The sequence below is a fragment of the Rhea americana genome, unplaced genomic scaffold, assembly GCF_003343005.1.
Source record: "Rhea americana isolate MKP2758 unplaced genomic scaffold, rheAme1 scaffold_178, whole genome shotgun sequence".
Lineage (NCBI taxonomy): Eukaryota > Metazoa > Chordata > Aves > Rheiformes > Rheidae > Rhea > Rhea americana.
The window spans coordinates 118,155-134,258 of NW_028185905.1; the positions used below are offsets into that span (position 1 = coordinate 118,155).

Sequence of the window (16,104 nt, forward strand, 5' to 3'; positions counted from 1 at the left end):
TCTTTTTTTTTCTTTTTTTTTTTTTTCCCCTCAATTTATTTACTTGCCACGCAACGGCAGGCACAGCCCRGTGGGGCTCGCAGCCCCTCGTCGCCCGCCTGACAGTGTCCCTTTAAAAGAAGGCTGCTGTGCAGCTGCTCTGCAAAAGGCTTTTACAGCGAAATAACCCCCGGGGAGCCAGGTGGAAACGCATCCTCTTCCGCTCTGCCTACACCGGGCGCGAAAAATTCACCTCCTGCTAAACCGGTCATTGGTGGAAGTGGGTTAACACAGAACGGTATTGGAAACTATTAATTTGTTTTTTTAAAATACTGTATTTTTAATCCTTAAAAAAATGCTAAGACAGTATTTAACAAACTTCATTACACATCAGGTGGACATATGCTTGCTTTCCATTCATAAAATTAATATTAGCATAAATAATTCTATTATGCAAAAGAAAGATTTTTGTCAAACAGCACTGACCATCTGGTTTTGCATTACACCAAGTATATACAATTATAATACATGTTCAGATGCTTGCTGGACACACGCTCTTTGAAACTGCTCCGTTTGTAGAAAACACTTCAAACTGGTTTTTGATTTTTTTTGATTTTTTTTTTTTTTGGTTTGAACAGGTAAATATTCTTAGAATAAGTATATACAGCTGGACACTGGAGATTTGCATTAAGGTGCTTTAATTTGCTATTATTTGTATTCAGTGCATTAAAAGGAAGGCAAATTAAAATCTCCGTTCAGTCGCTCCGTTTCGCAGAGCTTCTCCCCGGGCACCGGGGCGGCCGGACCGTTTGCTCGCCCGGCCGACGGCGCTGTTTTAAAAACCAGTTTGAAATACCTTTGCTGCGCCCGCGGCATAGGGCCACCCAATTGCCTTTTATTTATTTATCTTTTTTGAGAGGGGGAAGGTTTTTTTTGGGGGGGGGGGGGGGTCTGTTTAGGCAACGTCACACAGAGGGCTGTGGTCTCATCTCGATGCAAACAGAGGTCGGCACACAAATCCCTCGGCACCAAGACGCCCGTACGCTCCGCGCTCGGGAAGGTAAGAGCAAGGCGGCGGCAGCCAGCCGCGCTCCGGCGGCGCTCGCCGGGCAGCCTCATTCTAACACTTTGGCACTCTGCTCCTGCTCCGAATCTCTCTTGCGGCTGCCACTTTTAAAAAAGCCAAGCTGTAGGAATTAAAGAGAAGACAAAAGAAAACCTCGCCGTTACTTCGGCCGATTGCGTTGAMCCGCGGTTCTTTTAAAGGGATCCTGCCAGGCAGCCGGGGCCCTGAGCATCGGTAACACGGAAAACTCAAAGGGGCTCAGAGAAGCTGATTTCCATAGGTGTTTTTGATGTTAAAGCTTTCAGCGCACGTTACTGACATGGGTTCGTATTTAACACTTTCTTGTGACACTGCAGAATCCTAAGAATGCTGGAAAAGCAATACGGGAAGCCGTCTAGAAAGAGAAGCTTTTTGATTTTTTTTTTTTTGATTTTTTTCTTTCTTTTTCTTTCTTTTTCCCCCCTCATCGGCTCTGACTCCCCCACCCCAGATGCATGAAGGGGTCAGAGCATTGCTCCCTTTGCAGAGCGGCCCCCGGAGCAGCCCAGCCCTGCAGTGGGGCACTGCGGGAGCCCCTCAGGGCACCGCAGGAGCCCCCAGGCACCGTGGGAACCTCCGGGCACTGTGGGAACCTCTGGGCACTGCGGGAACCTCCAGGCACCATGGGAACCTCTGGGCACCGTGGGAACCTCTGGGCACCGCGGGAACCTCCAGGCACCATGGGAACCTGTGGGCACCGTGGGAACCTCTGGGCACTGCGGGAGCCCCCAGATGCCGTGGGAACCTCTGGGCACCACGAGGGCCCCCAGGTGCTGTGGAAGCCTCTGGGCACCACGAGGGCCCCCAGGTGCCATGGGAGCCTCTAAGCACTGTGGGAACCTCCAGGCACTGTGGGAACCTCTGGGCACCGCAGGAGCCCCTGGGTGCCGTGGGAATCTCCGGGCACCTCAGGAACCTTTGGGCACCGCGGGAACCTCCAGGCACTGTGGGAGCCTCCAGGTGCCGTGGGAACCTCCGGGCACCTCAGGAGCCCCCCAGGTGCTGTGGGAGCCTCTAGGCACTGTGGGAACCTCTGGGCACCGTGGGAACCTCTGAGCACCGTGGGAACCGTGGGCACCGTGGGCACCTCCGGGCACCGTGGGAGCCCCTGGGCACTGCGGGAGCCCCTGGACACCCCGCTGCGTCCCTGGAGCCAGCACCCGGTGCCAGCCGGCTCCCCCGCTGCTCGGTGCCCCCGGCACGGCGAGCCCAGCGCACGCTCCGTGCTGAAGGATTTCCTCGGCTCAGCACGCSGTAAGCACCGAACCGCGTGCCCGCGGCGGCCTTTCCCGCCCGGACCGGCGGGGCCCCGAGCCGGCGGCATTTTCCCACGGCACCGGCGCACACGCGGGGCTCCGAGGCGCTCCCTCACCTTCCAGAGCGCGAGGACGAGGAGGGCGAGGAGCAGCAGGCCTCCCAGCGTGCTGCCGAGGAYGATCCAGATGGGGATCCGCGACTCCTCCAGCTTGGAGATCTCAAACGTCACCTGCGAGGCGACGAGCGTCACCACCGCCCCGGCCGCGGGGACGCAGCGGGCTCCTGCCGCACCGGGCCGCTCGGGGCTCCGCGGAGCCGGCAGCGGGACGCGGCGGCCGCCCGGCTCACCTGCCGGCTGGGGTCCTCCTCGCGGAAGACRAAGGGGCTCCGGAAGCGCCGCTGGAGCACAGCGTTGGTGGTGAGCTTCAGCGACTTGAACTTCAGCTGCGAGGAGAGAGAGGAGCCCGCGGGCCCCGGGGCCGCACCTGAGCGCTGGCTCGGCACAGCTCGGCACAGTGCAGGATGGCACAGCTCGGCATGGCATGGCTCAGTGCAGCATGGCACAGCATGGTGCAGCACAGCTCGGCATGGTGCCGCRCGGCACGGCTTGGCATGGCACWGCACAGCACAGCATGGCATGGCTCGGCACAGTGCAGCATGGCACAGCTCAGTATGGCTTGGCACGGTGCAGCACGGCTCTGCACAGCTCAGCCTGGTGCAGCATGGCATGACTCAGCATGGCACGATGCAGCACGGCTCGGCATGGTGCAGCATGGCACAGCTCGGCATGGCATGGCTCAGTGCAGCATGGCACGGCATGGTGCAGCACAGCTCGGCATGGTGCYGCACGGCACGGYTTGGCATGGCACRGCACAGCACAGCATGGCATGGCTCGGCACAGTGCAGCACAGCTCGGCACAGCTCAGCATGGTGCAGCATGGCACAGCTCGGCATGGCACGGTGCAGCATGGCTCGGCATGGCGCAGCTTGGCATGGCTTGGCACAGTGCAGCATGGCATGGCACGGTGCAGCATGGCACGGCTGGGCATGGTGCAGCATGGAACGGCTGGGCACGGCATGGCATGGTGCAGCATGTCTCAGCATGGCACAGCACGGCTTGGCACAGCACGGCTTAGCTCGGCTCGGCTCGGCATAGCCCCAGCCCCTCCGCAGTGGCGGGGCAAGGCACCCCGGAGGCCGCGCGAGGTTTTGCACGTGGATGGGTGGGACGACGGGGATGGGGAAACGCGTCCTCGGCGCTTCCACCGCGCAGGGACCGCGGGAGCCGGGCGGGAGCCGCGCAGGAGCCGGGCGGGAGCCGCGCGCCGCGTTGTGCCTTCTGCCCCGGGGCCTTTCTCCTCCAGCGGCTCCGTTTCTGCGGGACTTACTGCTTTCAGCGACTTCACCCACAGGCTGCCGCCCAAGCGGAAATCCGTCTCCTCGTTCGGCGCGAGCTTCACGTCGCAGTCGATGGAGACGACGTCCGCGTTGCTGTGGTTCTGCAAGAGGAGGAGGCGGCGTGCCGGCGGCCGGGCTCGGCAGCGCCGCGGGGCCNGCAGCACGGGACAGGACCCCCGGCGTGGGTGGCASCGCGGGACGGGACCCCGGGTGTGGGACAGGACGGGGCCCCGGCGCAGGCAGGACGAGACCCCAGGCGCGGGCGGTGGTGCAGGACGGGACAGGACCCCAGGCAGCGGCGCAGGATGGGACGGGACCCCGGGCGCAGGCAGTGGGACGGGACAGGACGGGACTCCACGTGCGGGCGGTGGTGCAGGACGGGACAGGACCCCAGGCAGCGGCGCAGGATGGGACGGGACCCTGGGCGCAGGCAGTGGGACGGGACAGGACGGGACTCCACGTGCGGGCGGTGGTGCAGGACGGGACAGGACCCCAGGCAGCGGCGCAGGATGGGATGGGACCCTGGGCGCAGGCAGTGGGATGGGACAGGATGGGACCCTGCGCGCAGGCGGTGGCACGAGACAGGACGGGGCCCCGGGTGCGGGCGGTGGTGCGGGACAGGACGGGACCCCAGGCAGAGGCGCAGGATGGGACGGGACCCTGGGCGCAGGCGGTGGTGCGGGACAGGACGGGACCCTGGGCGCAGGCAGTGGGATGGGACAGGACGGGACCCTGGGCACAGGCGGTGGTGCAGGACAGGACGGGACCCCAGGCAGAGGCGCAGGATGGGATGGGACCCCGAGCGCAGGCGGTGGCACGAGACAGGACGGGGCCCCGGGCGTGGGCAGTGGTGCGGGACGAGACGGGACCCCGAGTGCGGGCAGCGGCATGGGACAGAACGGGACCCTGTGCGCAGGCGGCAGCGCGGGATGGGACGGGACGGGGCCCCGGGCGGCGGCGCAGGACGGGACGGGACCCCAGGTGCAGGCGGTCGGACGGGACGGGACGGGACGGGGCCCCGGGCGGCGGCGCAGGACAGGACGGGACCCCAGGGGCAGGCGGTCGGACGGGACGGGACAGGACGGGACCCCAGGCGTGGGCGGCAGCGCCCTGCGGCGGGATGCGGCTGCGGAGCCGCGTGCCCCTTCCTACCTGGGCCGGTGTGAAATCCGTCAGGAGCAGCAGGCGATTCCCGCCCCGGGTGGCCACCGGGATGGTGAATTTGATGGTGACGCCCTCCACGGGGAAGAAGCCCAGGTTCTGCAGCTGCGGCGGCGGGGGCACGTTTCACCGGGGGTCGGGGGCGGCTCCTCGCCGGGGGGCTGCCGCGACCCACCTAAACCCCGCGCRTACCTTGAACCGGCACTGGAACGGGGGGCCGAGGCCGTCGAATCGCTCCAGGGAGCTGTTGGGCTTGAGCTCGTAGTAGTCCAAACTCGACGTCCTGCGGTGGGAAAGCAGGACCCGCCGCGGGGGGGGCTCAGGGGAAAACCCCCAAACGCGCCYCGAAACGCCTCCTCCCCCCTGCGCTGCCGGGGCCCCAGACGCGGGTCTCCTGCCCCCGTTTTACTTCCTTTCCAAGCTCTTCCTTCCCCGGGAAGGGCGACCCTGACGTTTGTTAAAACGGAGARCCCCCCCCCCATAAACCAGGAGTAATAAAGATCCCTCGTTTTCTGTGCCCCGCCGCCTCGAGTGTGAAAAAAGAGAGATGACCGAAAAGCGCCCCGGGCGGGCGGCTCCGCTGGCGCGGGGGCCCGAAGCCCGGCCGGGCGCGCACCTGGTGAAGAGCAGGTCGGCCTCGTACTTGAGCGGGTAGCGGAGCAGGACGGCGTTGTCCCCCCTGGTGCTCTCGCTCTCGTCGCTGTCGCTGCAAGGCAGAGCGCGGGGCGGTGAGACCCCGCTGCGCGCCCGCCGCTGCCCGCCGCTGCCCTCTGGCACCGWGACGGGTGGAAACGAAGAAAAGCCCTAACGAGACTTCACGGGGCTGGCAGGGATGCTGTTCCCCGCGGGATGCCCAGCACCACCTAAGCCTTGGGGATGGAAACCCGGCTCCCGTCTGGGCGACCGGAGCGGCGGCCGCTCCGGGGAAGGGGCTCGGGCAGGGGCAGGAGGCAGCGTCGGTGCCGGCAGCAAATTGAGGCGGCAAAGCCGTGAAAAGGGGGCGGCGAGAAAACGCGACCATTAACCTGCTGGCGGTCAAATAGATCTCCATGCTTGGAAGAAAAACCGACTTGCTGAATTCAAAATCCAGGCGAAAAGCTACCTGCAGAGATTGAGAACAGATTGGAGAAAATATTAGGGGGGGAGGGTGAAAAAAACCCCCCCCAAACCGGCGCGTGCCGTCCGGGCGCGGAGCGGAGCCGCCGCGCTCTCGGCGCGCCGGGCAGCGCTGCGCAAGGCGCCGGGGGCCTTCGGCAGAGCCTTATCTTCCCGGCGAGGGAAGAGCCCGCRCCGGATTTTTGCTCTGCCTGCGCGCTGTATTTTTAGCTCTTCGGCCGAGAACAAAGCAGCCCCCCTCGAAAGGGGAAAAACTCCCCCGGGGCCTTGCAGCAAGCGGCCGGTAACTCCCATCTGCGGCACGGGTCCGCTGGCAGGCGAAGGAGCGCCCGCGAGAGCTTCCAACAACAATAAAATGTGATAAATGTCACATCTGCAAGAGCTGTGGCAATGACCTCAAACCGTCTGGGCCTGCACAGCTGATTATAATATTAAAGCTCCTGCAGCTCCCGGGCCAAATTTCCATTTCCAGCTTGTCTTTGTTTTGGCAGGACCTGGGCTACCTGATGCCACGCAGATGCATTCTCAGCCCTCGTAGGTCATGGGGAATCAGGCTGCTCCAGTTTCGTCTACGGCCACAAGCATCCGAGACCRCTTTTTGGGGAGCTTTGAACTCTAGAGAGGTGCCTGCAGCACATCCRTCATTCTCAAGCTTCTGACAAGTGAAGGCTTCAGACTAACATATTGGTTTGTGTCTAGGAAAGATTTTGTCGTGACCTGCTTGTTTATAGCCCACTTGTATCGCTCCGCTTCCCCGCGAGCGCGCGGGGCGGGCAGTGCTCGGCGACGGAGCTGTCAGATGTTTGTGTTTCCTGAGTTAGGAAAACGCACTGTAACAAGCAAAGGTGGAAAAATCTGGATCTTGAAGATCAGCAGGTTGCATCTGCCATCGCTCTACCAATCGCCAAACTTAGGTCTTGCAAACCTGCCGCTGGAGGCAACGGCGAACCTCCCGGGAAGGGGCCGGACCGGGCAGCCGGAGCCCGCTTGCCCGCGGCTTTGCACCTCAYGCTCCGGGGCGAGCTCTGCCGAGCGGGGCTTGTCCTGCCTGCCCTGCGAGAGGGAGGCTCGGATCTGCTGMGCCCTTCGCGCGGCGTCGGCTGCGCCCGAGAGCCGCGAGGTCCTGGCTGGGCCGCGCGTGCCCCCGGTCTGCTCTCCGTCACATACATCGACGCTGCTCCAAAGGATTAGAGTCAAATTCTGTGACTCAGAGGAGCTGGTTTTGCCCTTGTGGCCTGAAGCTCTCCTAGATTTCAAGGCAGCTTGCAGGCAACGTCTCAGCCATCCAGGCCCCCCCTCCCGCCGGTGCATCTTTCTCCGGCTGCGGGGAGCGGAGCGCGGGGGCAGCGCGGACCCTGCCTTCCCCACGCGCACGCCGGCGGTTGCAAAGCGGGAGGGAAGCGGCTTTACCTTGGCCTTGGCTCGGAAGAACGGGTAGCTCACGTTGCACACCTTCCGGCCGGGGTGCTTGTCCTCGGCCGCGCACTCGATGCTGCCGTCTGCGTCGTCCTGGAACGGGATGCAGCGCGTCCTGACGCGGGCGGCAACGGCCCCCGCGCCGCCTCGGCCCGAGCAGCCCCCTCCCGCGGCTCCGCAGACGGCCTGGAGGTGCTTTAGCTTGGCGGTGGAGGGGGGCAAAACCTGTGTTTGCTGCGGGCGGAAAGTCTGTCCCATGCAGCTTAATTTCTAGCGCCTTAATTTCTTAATTTCTAGGGCYGCTTTCTAGGGTCATTCCCAGAAAGGGGCATTTCTAGCAAGCAACGTCAAGCATTCTGATTTAAATCCTGTTTAGAAATTTAACTAGAGCAATGAATGAAAAAGACCCAATAAATCTGATTACTGTTGGCACAGTAATCATAAAGAAGAACATTTTTCTGTGATCAGGAGTCACGGGGCAGTATCAAGAAATAACATGAGATGCTATCCTGTACAGTCATCAGCTAAGGAGTGATATTTAATTTACCGGTCTTGACAGCTATGTTCCTGCTGCCTGAACGGGCACCAGCTCGTCCGCCGAGCTGGGGGAGAGAGCTCGGGCTCGCGGGGAGGCCGCCAATATCCCGGGTCTCTTTTTTGGCTCTGCCTTGGAGCAGCTCCCGCAGGGCTCTTGGCTCGGGACGGGCTCTCCCCTCTCTYGGCTCTCCCGCCCGCTCCCCGCCGGGGCCGGCTGCTTGCTGGGGCCGGCGCTGCTTTTAACGCGTCTCCCGACCCCGCCGGGAGCCGATTTGCTTATTTATAAGCGGTGGCAGCCGAGAACGCATCAGCAGAGCGACGTTTTCATAACTAGCTAAAAATATTCCCTGTAAACGCTGCTGCATCGTGCTTTCTGCGTAGTATTTTGTCCTSGTTAATTTGGAAAATCTCCTGGTTAATTTTTTCCCATCAGAAAACGCACCGCAGCCCCCTACATTTTTCTTATTTTGGGGGCGGYGTGCCCCGCCGTTTTCTCTTGGCAAAGCGCTGGGGATACCGAGCGYGGGGAGCGGGACCTGCGGCCGTGCGGGGGGCGAAGGGAGGAGCGCGGCAGAGCCTCCGAACGGGGCTGCCCCCCCGCCCGAAACCGTCGCACCGGGAAACCTCCGGCCGCTTCTGAGCGATCGTCGCGTTCCCCTTATCAGCCCGTATTTTTAGGGGTTATAACTCAAGCTGCAAAAATTCAACCCTGACGGGAACTTGGCTCCGTGCGTTGAGTTTTTTCAAGCTGCAGGAGTAAGAAAATAGAACGGGAGAATTTCACCCGCATTTGGGAGCAAGAAAATAAAAAGTGGGAAGTAGCTATTTTCAAGCATTCAAAATTAAAATAYTTTTGCATCGCCAAGCTGAAAACCCCATAGATGCTTAGAAACTAACCCCATAAATACACTTGATTTATGAGGTATAAAGAAGTTACTGGGCTCTGGTTTAGGACTCTGCTTTCTCATCTGGCCAGGATTAGAAGCTCCTCTGGAAAGCAAAGGATCTCCCTCAGCAAACCGAGCCTGAGCAACACGCTGGTTTCTTCTTGCTCCCTAGCGGTGGGTGACCGGCTCTTCTTCCCTGCGGCACGAGGATTTACTGCCCACGGTATTTTTCACGACCAAGGGACCCGTCGCTGGCCTTGCCACCCCACCACGGCCCCCTCCTCGCCGCGACTTTTCCCCTCCCGTAATCGCAGCCTCCGGAGATGCATCGTCACCTTCTGAATCAAGCTGGCGAACTGGAGGTTTCTCGAGAAAGAGATGTTCAGGACGGTGCTGTAGGCGTTTTCACCCCTGTTCTCCAGCGTCGCCTCGACGGCCACCCTCCTCCTGGTGCTCTCGATGATGAAGATGGACGTGTCGAAGGACAGCGTGTAAGCCGCGCAGTCGGACGGCGACTTTCTCAGGGCTCTTCTGCAGTACTCCCTAGAGCAGGAGGAGAGCGGGGCGGGGGAGCCCTGCTTGCAACGCCTTGGAGACCCACCTGTGCCACGCAACGCCGGAAAGGGCAATCGCGCGTTCCTCACGCAGACCGGAGAGGAACGTTATTTTGCCTGTGACTCTTGGATAACGCTGCCCAGCCACCCTGGACCCACTAATTATCTCTTAATACACCTGAGATTTAATAAAAAGCAGGTTTGATACCATTAACAGAGCAGAGGTGACATTTAGTTTGAGTCTGGCCGAGATCTCCGTCCGGTTACGTTTACCAGTAGCTGCCCGTGGGGCCAGCACCRGCTCTGCAGTGTGCAGGGTCTGTGTGCACCTTGGCTTTCTGTATGGAGAAGGGAAGGGGAGGAAAAGGCAAAAAGTGCTGCACATCWGGGCCACCTTCTGCCTCTAAAGGTGAAGCAGCCAGGACACGGCTTTAAAGAACTAGCTCTGCTCCGACACAAGTAACTTCAGAAGCGATTTTCTCAGCAAAATAAGCTCTGCGTTGGTTTCTCCTGCAGGCTGTGATCCAGTGTGCGCTAAGGTGAGCTCCAGGTAAAGCTCTCCTGGAGCTTTACAAGAGACACGGAGCAGTATGTACGATTACTTCTGCTGCACGAGGCAAGGCTGTATCTGCCAAGCGGGCAACGTCAGCCTGCGTTCACTCCCCGTGTTATTTGCTGATTTGTCTCCCTGGGACTCATCACCATGGCATCCAATATTAGTTGTTTTGTGCCAAGTATGGAGCAGGCAGGGGACGCGGCGGGGGGGGGAGTGGCGGTGGTGGCAAATTATTAGTCTTTGCTAGGAGCAGAGAGAGAGTAAAGCAAAATAAAAAAAATCCCACAAAAAACACACAAAGGAAAAACTCAACATGCAGAAGGTACCAAAAACTCCATAATTACTAAAAGTCCAGATGATTGCTCATGGTGGGTGAGCAGCCCCACAGGTTTACAGGGGGCTCTGGCTCTCTTCCCAGCTGTGATGCCATTTTGCACCCTGCTGCTTTTCTCTTTGGAGACCAGAAAGATCTGGTGGGTGTCCCAGCCTCTCTGCGCTAATGCTGAAGAGCGGAGGTATTCAGCTAGTCCGTGCTTGGTTCATGGTGACCATGAGGGATGGGCAGAGATGTGCACTGATAGCCCAAACTAACAAGGACAAAACTGAAAGCATCTCTGCAGAGAGTGAAGCATCCCAGCTAGGGGGAACAAAAGCTTGTGATATTCTGATAAACCTTTAAGAAATAAATGCAAGTTCTGCACTAAAGAAAGAAGATTTTGTGATGCACTTGCCCAGACTTGGCTCTTGGTTGTGATGGGTTTCATCACCCGCTCACACGCGTGTGCTTGCTGGCCATGGAGGAGATGCAATCAATGCCAGCGCAAAAGCAAAGGCGAAAAGTGACCCCAGCATGTAGGAACAAACCCTCCGCAGCCCCAGGGTGGCCGCGTTGCAGAGACACCTGGCTCGGGGCACTGGTTAGGAGGACGCTCTGCCCCAGGCGACGGACTTACATGGCACTTGGAACATCACTTCTAGCGTCAAGGACAAGGTCGGGGACGCAGTGCTCATCCTCGTTGCATCCGTTCCAGAAAGGCACCTGAGGGGAACGACAGGAATAGCTCAGCGACACGTTGAGCTCCAGGTTACATGCCAACGAGATGTGCATGGGCATGGGCGTGGGCACGCGCAGTGCTCCTCAGACTGCAGAGGATACCAAAAAGCCCCACCGCTTCCGACCTTCACGTGACTTATACAGTAAGCAGCACACATTACTGTCCTAGGAGAGTTTGGGAATTAAGATGAAAATGTTACATTTGGAAAGAAATCTGCTAACCAAGTTTACCACCAAGTTGCCTTTTTAATTCCAACTACAGGCACTGAAACTCTTCAGCTTCCACAGCTACTGGGGAACATTAATCATGCTTGAAATGCATCCACCCTTCATCTACTAAGCTCTCATCTTGAACTTCCGCTTAAAGCCAGCTGTCGGGGAAGGCCAGCGTCTCCTCCCGCCCCAGAGAAGCGTTGCATATGCACGCTCAGCAAGCACGCTTCTTTAGTGTGATGGTGGGACTGGGAAGGGGCAGTGTGTCCAGCTGAAATTCCCAAGGGAAGGAGGGAGTTGCACAGTTCCTGGCGCCTCTTGGCAAGCCTACCTCAGCTGCGAGATCCCCAGAGGACAGATGCCTGCGAAGATCCCTACTAACTATTGCTGTGACCCATCTTGCACCATCCCGTGCCCACTGCTGTCCTCCGAGCACCGCTACGTACCGAGACCTTGAGCGAAGTCGGCCAGCCATCATCCAGCATGGGACCATCCTCAGGGCTCACCAGGTCATAGTCTACGGAAAATGCCACCGGCTTCACATAGTCAGCTGTGTCCTACAGCAGATAAAAGACGTTATTAAAAAAGGCAGGACTCCAACTCGTGAAGGGCAGCCGGGTCAGAGAGCAAAGGAGGGCAGAATCGCAGGCGTGCTCGACCGGGTTATGAAATAGGAGCTTTGTGGTTTGGTATGCTTGGTACGTAATCATCTTATCTCTCCAGCTAATCCTTACATAGTGACAGAGGCAGCACAGGCTCAGCGGTGCTGTACAACGCCCAGCTGCGTGTGCGTGTCTGGCAGCGCAGGAACTGCTTCCTCCAGAGATGCTGGCTCTGGGGAGGTGGCTGCTCCCAGGAGGATGCGAGGACGGAGCAGCCCTGGCACCCCTTACCTGGGACTTATCGGGCCGGTGACAGGGTGCACCTTTCCCATAGCGCTGTGAACTACTTGCATGTGTCAGCCTAGAGGCGTGAAGTGCATCTAGCCGCTCTGAAGTGAGACGCTTCTTGGGCTAAATCACAAACTCAGTCTCGAACTTCAGAATCAAATTTCCCAGAAGTTCAGGGCAGTTCAGGCTGGGGTTTGAGGCTGAGCCAGTCTGGCAGCGCAGCCCTCTCTGGCCTCCGAAGAATTCTCATCATTCGCTGGGAATGCTTGATTTTGGCCAGGTCTGTGCATCAACTGTTCCTTGCTAGCGACGCGGAAGGCTTCACTGGCTACCGACACCGGGGCAAAGGGACCCTGAGGGTAGGAGGGGTGCACAGAACAAGAGCACCTGGGGACTGACACAGAAGCATTTGGTTGTAGACTGATGTGAGTTTTCACCGGGTTTGGAGTAGGAGGGACAGCCTGATCCAAGAGTCATGGGTGCACGCGGTCCCGGCGGGCAGCGCTGGCACGGCTGAGGCTTACAGAAAAAAGCAAAACGCAAGCTGGGATTGCAATGAAGTCACATCTCCGAGACTGACCAGCTGCAGCGCTCCATCAGGGCCCTTGGACAGGATCTGTCCCTGACCACATCARACCCGGCAATAATAAATCTGGGCTTGGAGATTAAGCTCAGCCTCATTTCTAGCCGCGTGAGGCCTTTGAGGCACTTCCACTTAGCCCCTCTGCCCGTGTCCTGGTGCGTCACTGTTCTGATTTCTCCTTGCAGTCGGCCCCACTCAGGCCGATTCAAGCCCCACCGGGGGCTTCTCCCGCCCTGGCTGCGAGAAGAAGGGTGGAGGAGAAGATGCCAGCCCTGTCCTCGTTTATACCTACCAATACGTGGAAGTTCAGCCTGTCGCAGTGCTCTTGTCCGGCGAGCAAGGTGAGCACCTTGCGAGTGTGCCTGTCCGCGTTCTCGTCCAGGTGGGCCCGCGGCGTGTACCTCCGCTCGTCGATGGTGGCATCGTACCTCATTGCTGGAAGGAGAGCGGCTCACGTCAGAGTTGCTCTGCGCGGTGACGCTCGCTCTATAACAAGACCACGCCAACAACAGGCTCTTTGCGTACTCAAATTGCTATTCCCCTGCTGGTGAGATAAGCTGATCCGTTACCTTTAGAAGCGGCATGAGATGGAGCACACTAAGATAAAAACGATCTGTAGCTGTTGCTTTGCCATTCTAAGAAGACTGCTAAGTCAAAAGCCTCTTAAAACAAATAAGGAAGGTTTAAAAGCCTACACTGTAYGGCTCGTGTCCATCTGCATGGCTGACCCCCTGCAGGTTGCATGTTCAAAGCAGAGTGTAGAGAAACCCTAAAGGAAAAAGTTGGGATTTTTTAAAGAGACTTTTTGTTCCAAGCATCCACATCGCAGGCTGAACGAGGAACTTGAAGATGGGCTGTTTCCAGACACTGAGAAAAAGCTGTATAAAATAYATATTTGCTTCACACATATTCGCTTGACGGTGTGAACCGGCTGTGAAGGTGTTGCTACCCTGGTGCACTGTCCTCTCCTAAACACTTTACTGGGAAATCGTTTGTTGGAGAGAAACAGAAGAYGCGCAAACCCAGTGCCAAGCCGGAGGGAATGTGCACCCGCTACACCAACGCAACGCAGCACACAGCGGAGCGCGAGAAGCCGGCGTCGGTCCCCCGCGCGCGCCCTCCAGGCCGGCCTTCCCGGGGCGGGGGACCACCCAGTGCCCCCCTGGAAGCTCTGCAGTTACAGGAGTTGTGCTCGATAGCACAAGTCAAAATCCTTGCTCTAGGGAATGGGAAATTTTTCCTTTGGCTTTGGTTGGGACCCAATCTCGTCTGTCGTGTAAGGCCCTTCAGCAGCATTTGCTGTTGCCTGCTGGGGGGGTTCAGGAGGGCATGCTGCTTTCATTTCCTCTTGCTCCAGCTGAGTCACGGGCATCCTCCGGGTAGACTCAGGGTCACAGCAATACGCAACGTTTTAAAACCAGAGCTAGCCAATAAATTCATAAAGATTCTCTGAGATACTAGTGAGACTTGTACGCATATGGGCCACAGATGTCCTTGTGAGATGAAGCYCATGAGCTCTGAGTTTCCGTGGGAGCTGGAGTCACTTCATGCAGAGACTGCAGAAGAAATGGGACACGCTTTCGTGACACCTTTTCCGAAAGACCTGCGGGAGGGCTTGGTCCAAGAGGACAGATGAGGCAGGGAGTTAAACACTGATACGGTTASAGCCTTGAGGTGTTTCTTAGCATTGCTTAAGAGCAGTGCTGGAGTCCCTGGTACATGGCCCAGGTCTTACGAGGACCAGGACCACTCACGAGCCGGGGTAAGGGCAAACGTAGCGGGGCCTGGGTAGAAAAAGGAGGTGCCAGACGGCACAAGCGCACTCCTCCGAGCGTACCAGGCTCTTAGCTCGCTCCCCTCAGCGAAAGCAGGCTGCCGCGCTCTTCCTCGTGGCTGCAGAGCTAGGGAACGAACGAAGCAGGTTGTCCTCGCGTGAGCAGCACGGCCACGAGGGCAGGAGCACCACTTACCCACGCTGGCCGTCTGGAAGTGAGCAGAGAGGAAGACTGCGGTGAAGCAGACGAAGGCTGACATGCAGGTGGCATCCTTCCCGTTCCGCTTGCAGTCCTTGGTGAAGATGTTGATTTTGGACGGCTCGAAGCGGACGCTGGCGTTGATTTGGACGACGCTGCGGGACCTGCAGGGCGGACAAGGGAGAAGGAGACGCGTTGCGAGGCTGAGCGCAGCCCGCTGTGGCCAGCAGAGCAGGCTCCAGCCTTCGCGAGCCGTGGGGCTGGAGGAGCTTGCTGCCTCCCTCGCCGGAGCCCCGTCCACCCCCGAGCTCGGCGCCGTCTCCTGCCCGCGTGGGACACCTGCACAGGGCCACAGCAGCCTCCGGAAGGCTCCCACGYCTCCAGAATTGCTCTTTTGACACTTCTCCTTGGCATCAAAAGGTGCTGAGGATGACCGCAGCCCACCACGGCATGCCCGTGCCCGCCTAGCCTTAGYTCGGCTGCGTAGCCGTGGAGGAACAGGATCGCTCTGCCGCACACGTGTTTGCCTCCTGCTTATGCCAGTGATCGAACGTGACGCTGAGGAGGATTTGGCCCTTTTGCGCACGCATAGGACTTTTCAGGCCACCCTCATAGCTTCAGGGGACTTCCCAAACACACACCAACATTTGAAAATATCCAGTTGTCTTATTAGATTAGGACAGAGGGGATCTGGGCAAATCACAATAAATAAATCAGCTGGTTTGAAGCTTCCGAGGAACTAATGATGAAACTCRATGCAAAATAACTCTGACATCGTTCTAGGCCCCAACTGCGTTGTAAGACAGCATCTGAAATCCCATGGCCCCACGGGACAGGGGAGTTTCATTGTGGAAAGACAGGTCAGATTTTAAGGGTAAAACTGATCTTAAAATATGTCAACTTATGGCAGTGAGCTCGGGGCAGGGGACCGTGCCAGATGAGATATAGCTAACCATAAGAGCACGGCATTCCCAAGAGAGCCAACTGCTAAGTCTATGAGCCCATCTTCATTCAGATCCAGCTGTCCATGGATGCTGCATCCAAAATACATCAGGCCTGGTCCGAGGTCCACAGCTGCTATCCTCTGAAAAGCAAAAGGGGGAAAAAAAAATCCAGCTTCGTTTCCTGCAGGAGCATCGCCGCCCGCCTGCGAAGCGAGCCTCTGTCTGCACCCCCCGCCTCGCTTCTGCTGCGCAGCCACGTCCACCGAGGTTGGCCACTGCAAGTCTCCACTGCACGACCAAATTACTAAAAATATCAGGTGATTGCACCAGTTAGAATTTCCCAGGAAATCGGGACAGTCTCCCCTGAGATGGGCCATCCAGAAATTGCTACCAAAATTACTTTGCATATTGCCTATGTTTCCTGGATATTTCTAATATTTCCTCTAAAGCAATCCATTGCACTGAGTGCTAAGCGTTCCTG

At 58.5% G+C, this 16,104-nt stretch overlaps 1 protein-coding gene across 1 annotated transcript in view; it reads right to left on the bottom strand.

The window, feature by feature from the left end:
* Nucleotides 1-294: 294 nt before the first annotated feature.
* Nucleotides 295-16,104, bottom strand: part of ITGA11 (integrin subunit alpha 11) — a 42,191-nt gene continuing 26,381 nt past the window's right edge. Inside the window, exons 15-29 of the mRNA XM_085301494.1 lie at nucleotides 15,633-15,763; nucleotides 14,677-14,843; nucleotides 12,999-13,141; nucleotides 11,680-11,790; nucleotides 10,920-11,005; nucleotides 9,192-9,399; nucleotides 7,427-7,525; nucleotides 5,926-6,002; nucleotides 5,517-5,606; nucleotides 5,093-5,183; nucleotides 4,823-5,005; nucleotides 3,730-3,840; nucleotides 2,690-2,785; nucleotides 2,457-2,570; nucleotides 295-1,166 (exon numbers count right to left, since the gene is read on the bottom strand). Of these exons, the coding sequence (XP_085157620.1) occupies nucleotides 1,095-1,166; nucleotides 2,457-2,570; nucleotides 2,690-2,785; nucleotides 3,730-3,840; nucleotides 4,823-5,005; nucleotides 5,093-5,183; nucleotides 5,517-5,606; nucleotides 5,926-6,002; nucleotides 7,427-7,525; nucleotides 9,192-9,399; nucleotides 10,920-11,005; nucleotides 11,680-11,790; nucleotides 12,999-13,141; nucleotides 14,677-14,843; nucleotides 15,633-15,763 (1,779 nt within the window). The 3' untranslated portion in view covers nucleotides 295-1,094. The remainder of the gene's footprint in view (nucleotides 1,167-2,456; nucleotides 2,571-2,689; nucleotides 2,786-3,729; nucleotides 3,841-4,822; nucleotides 5,006-5,092; nucleotides 5,184-5,516; nucleotides 5,607-5,925; nucleotides 6,003-7,426; nucleotides 7,526-9,191; nucleotides 9,400-10,919; nucleotides 11,006-11,679; nucleotides 11,791-12,998; nucleotides 13,142-14,676; nucleotides 14,844-15,632; nucleotides 15,764-16,104) is intronic.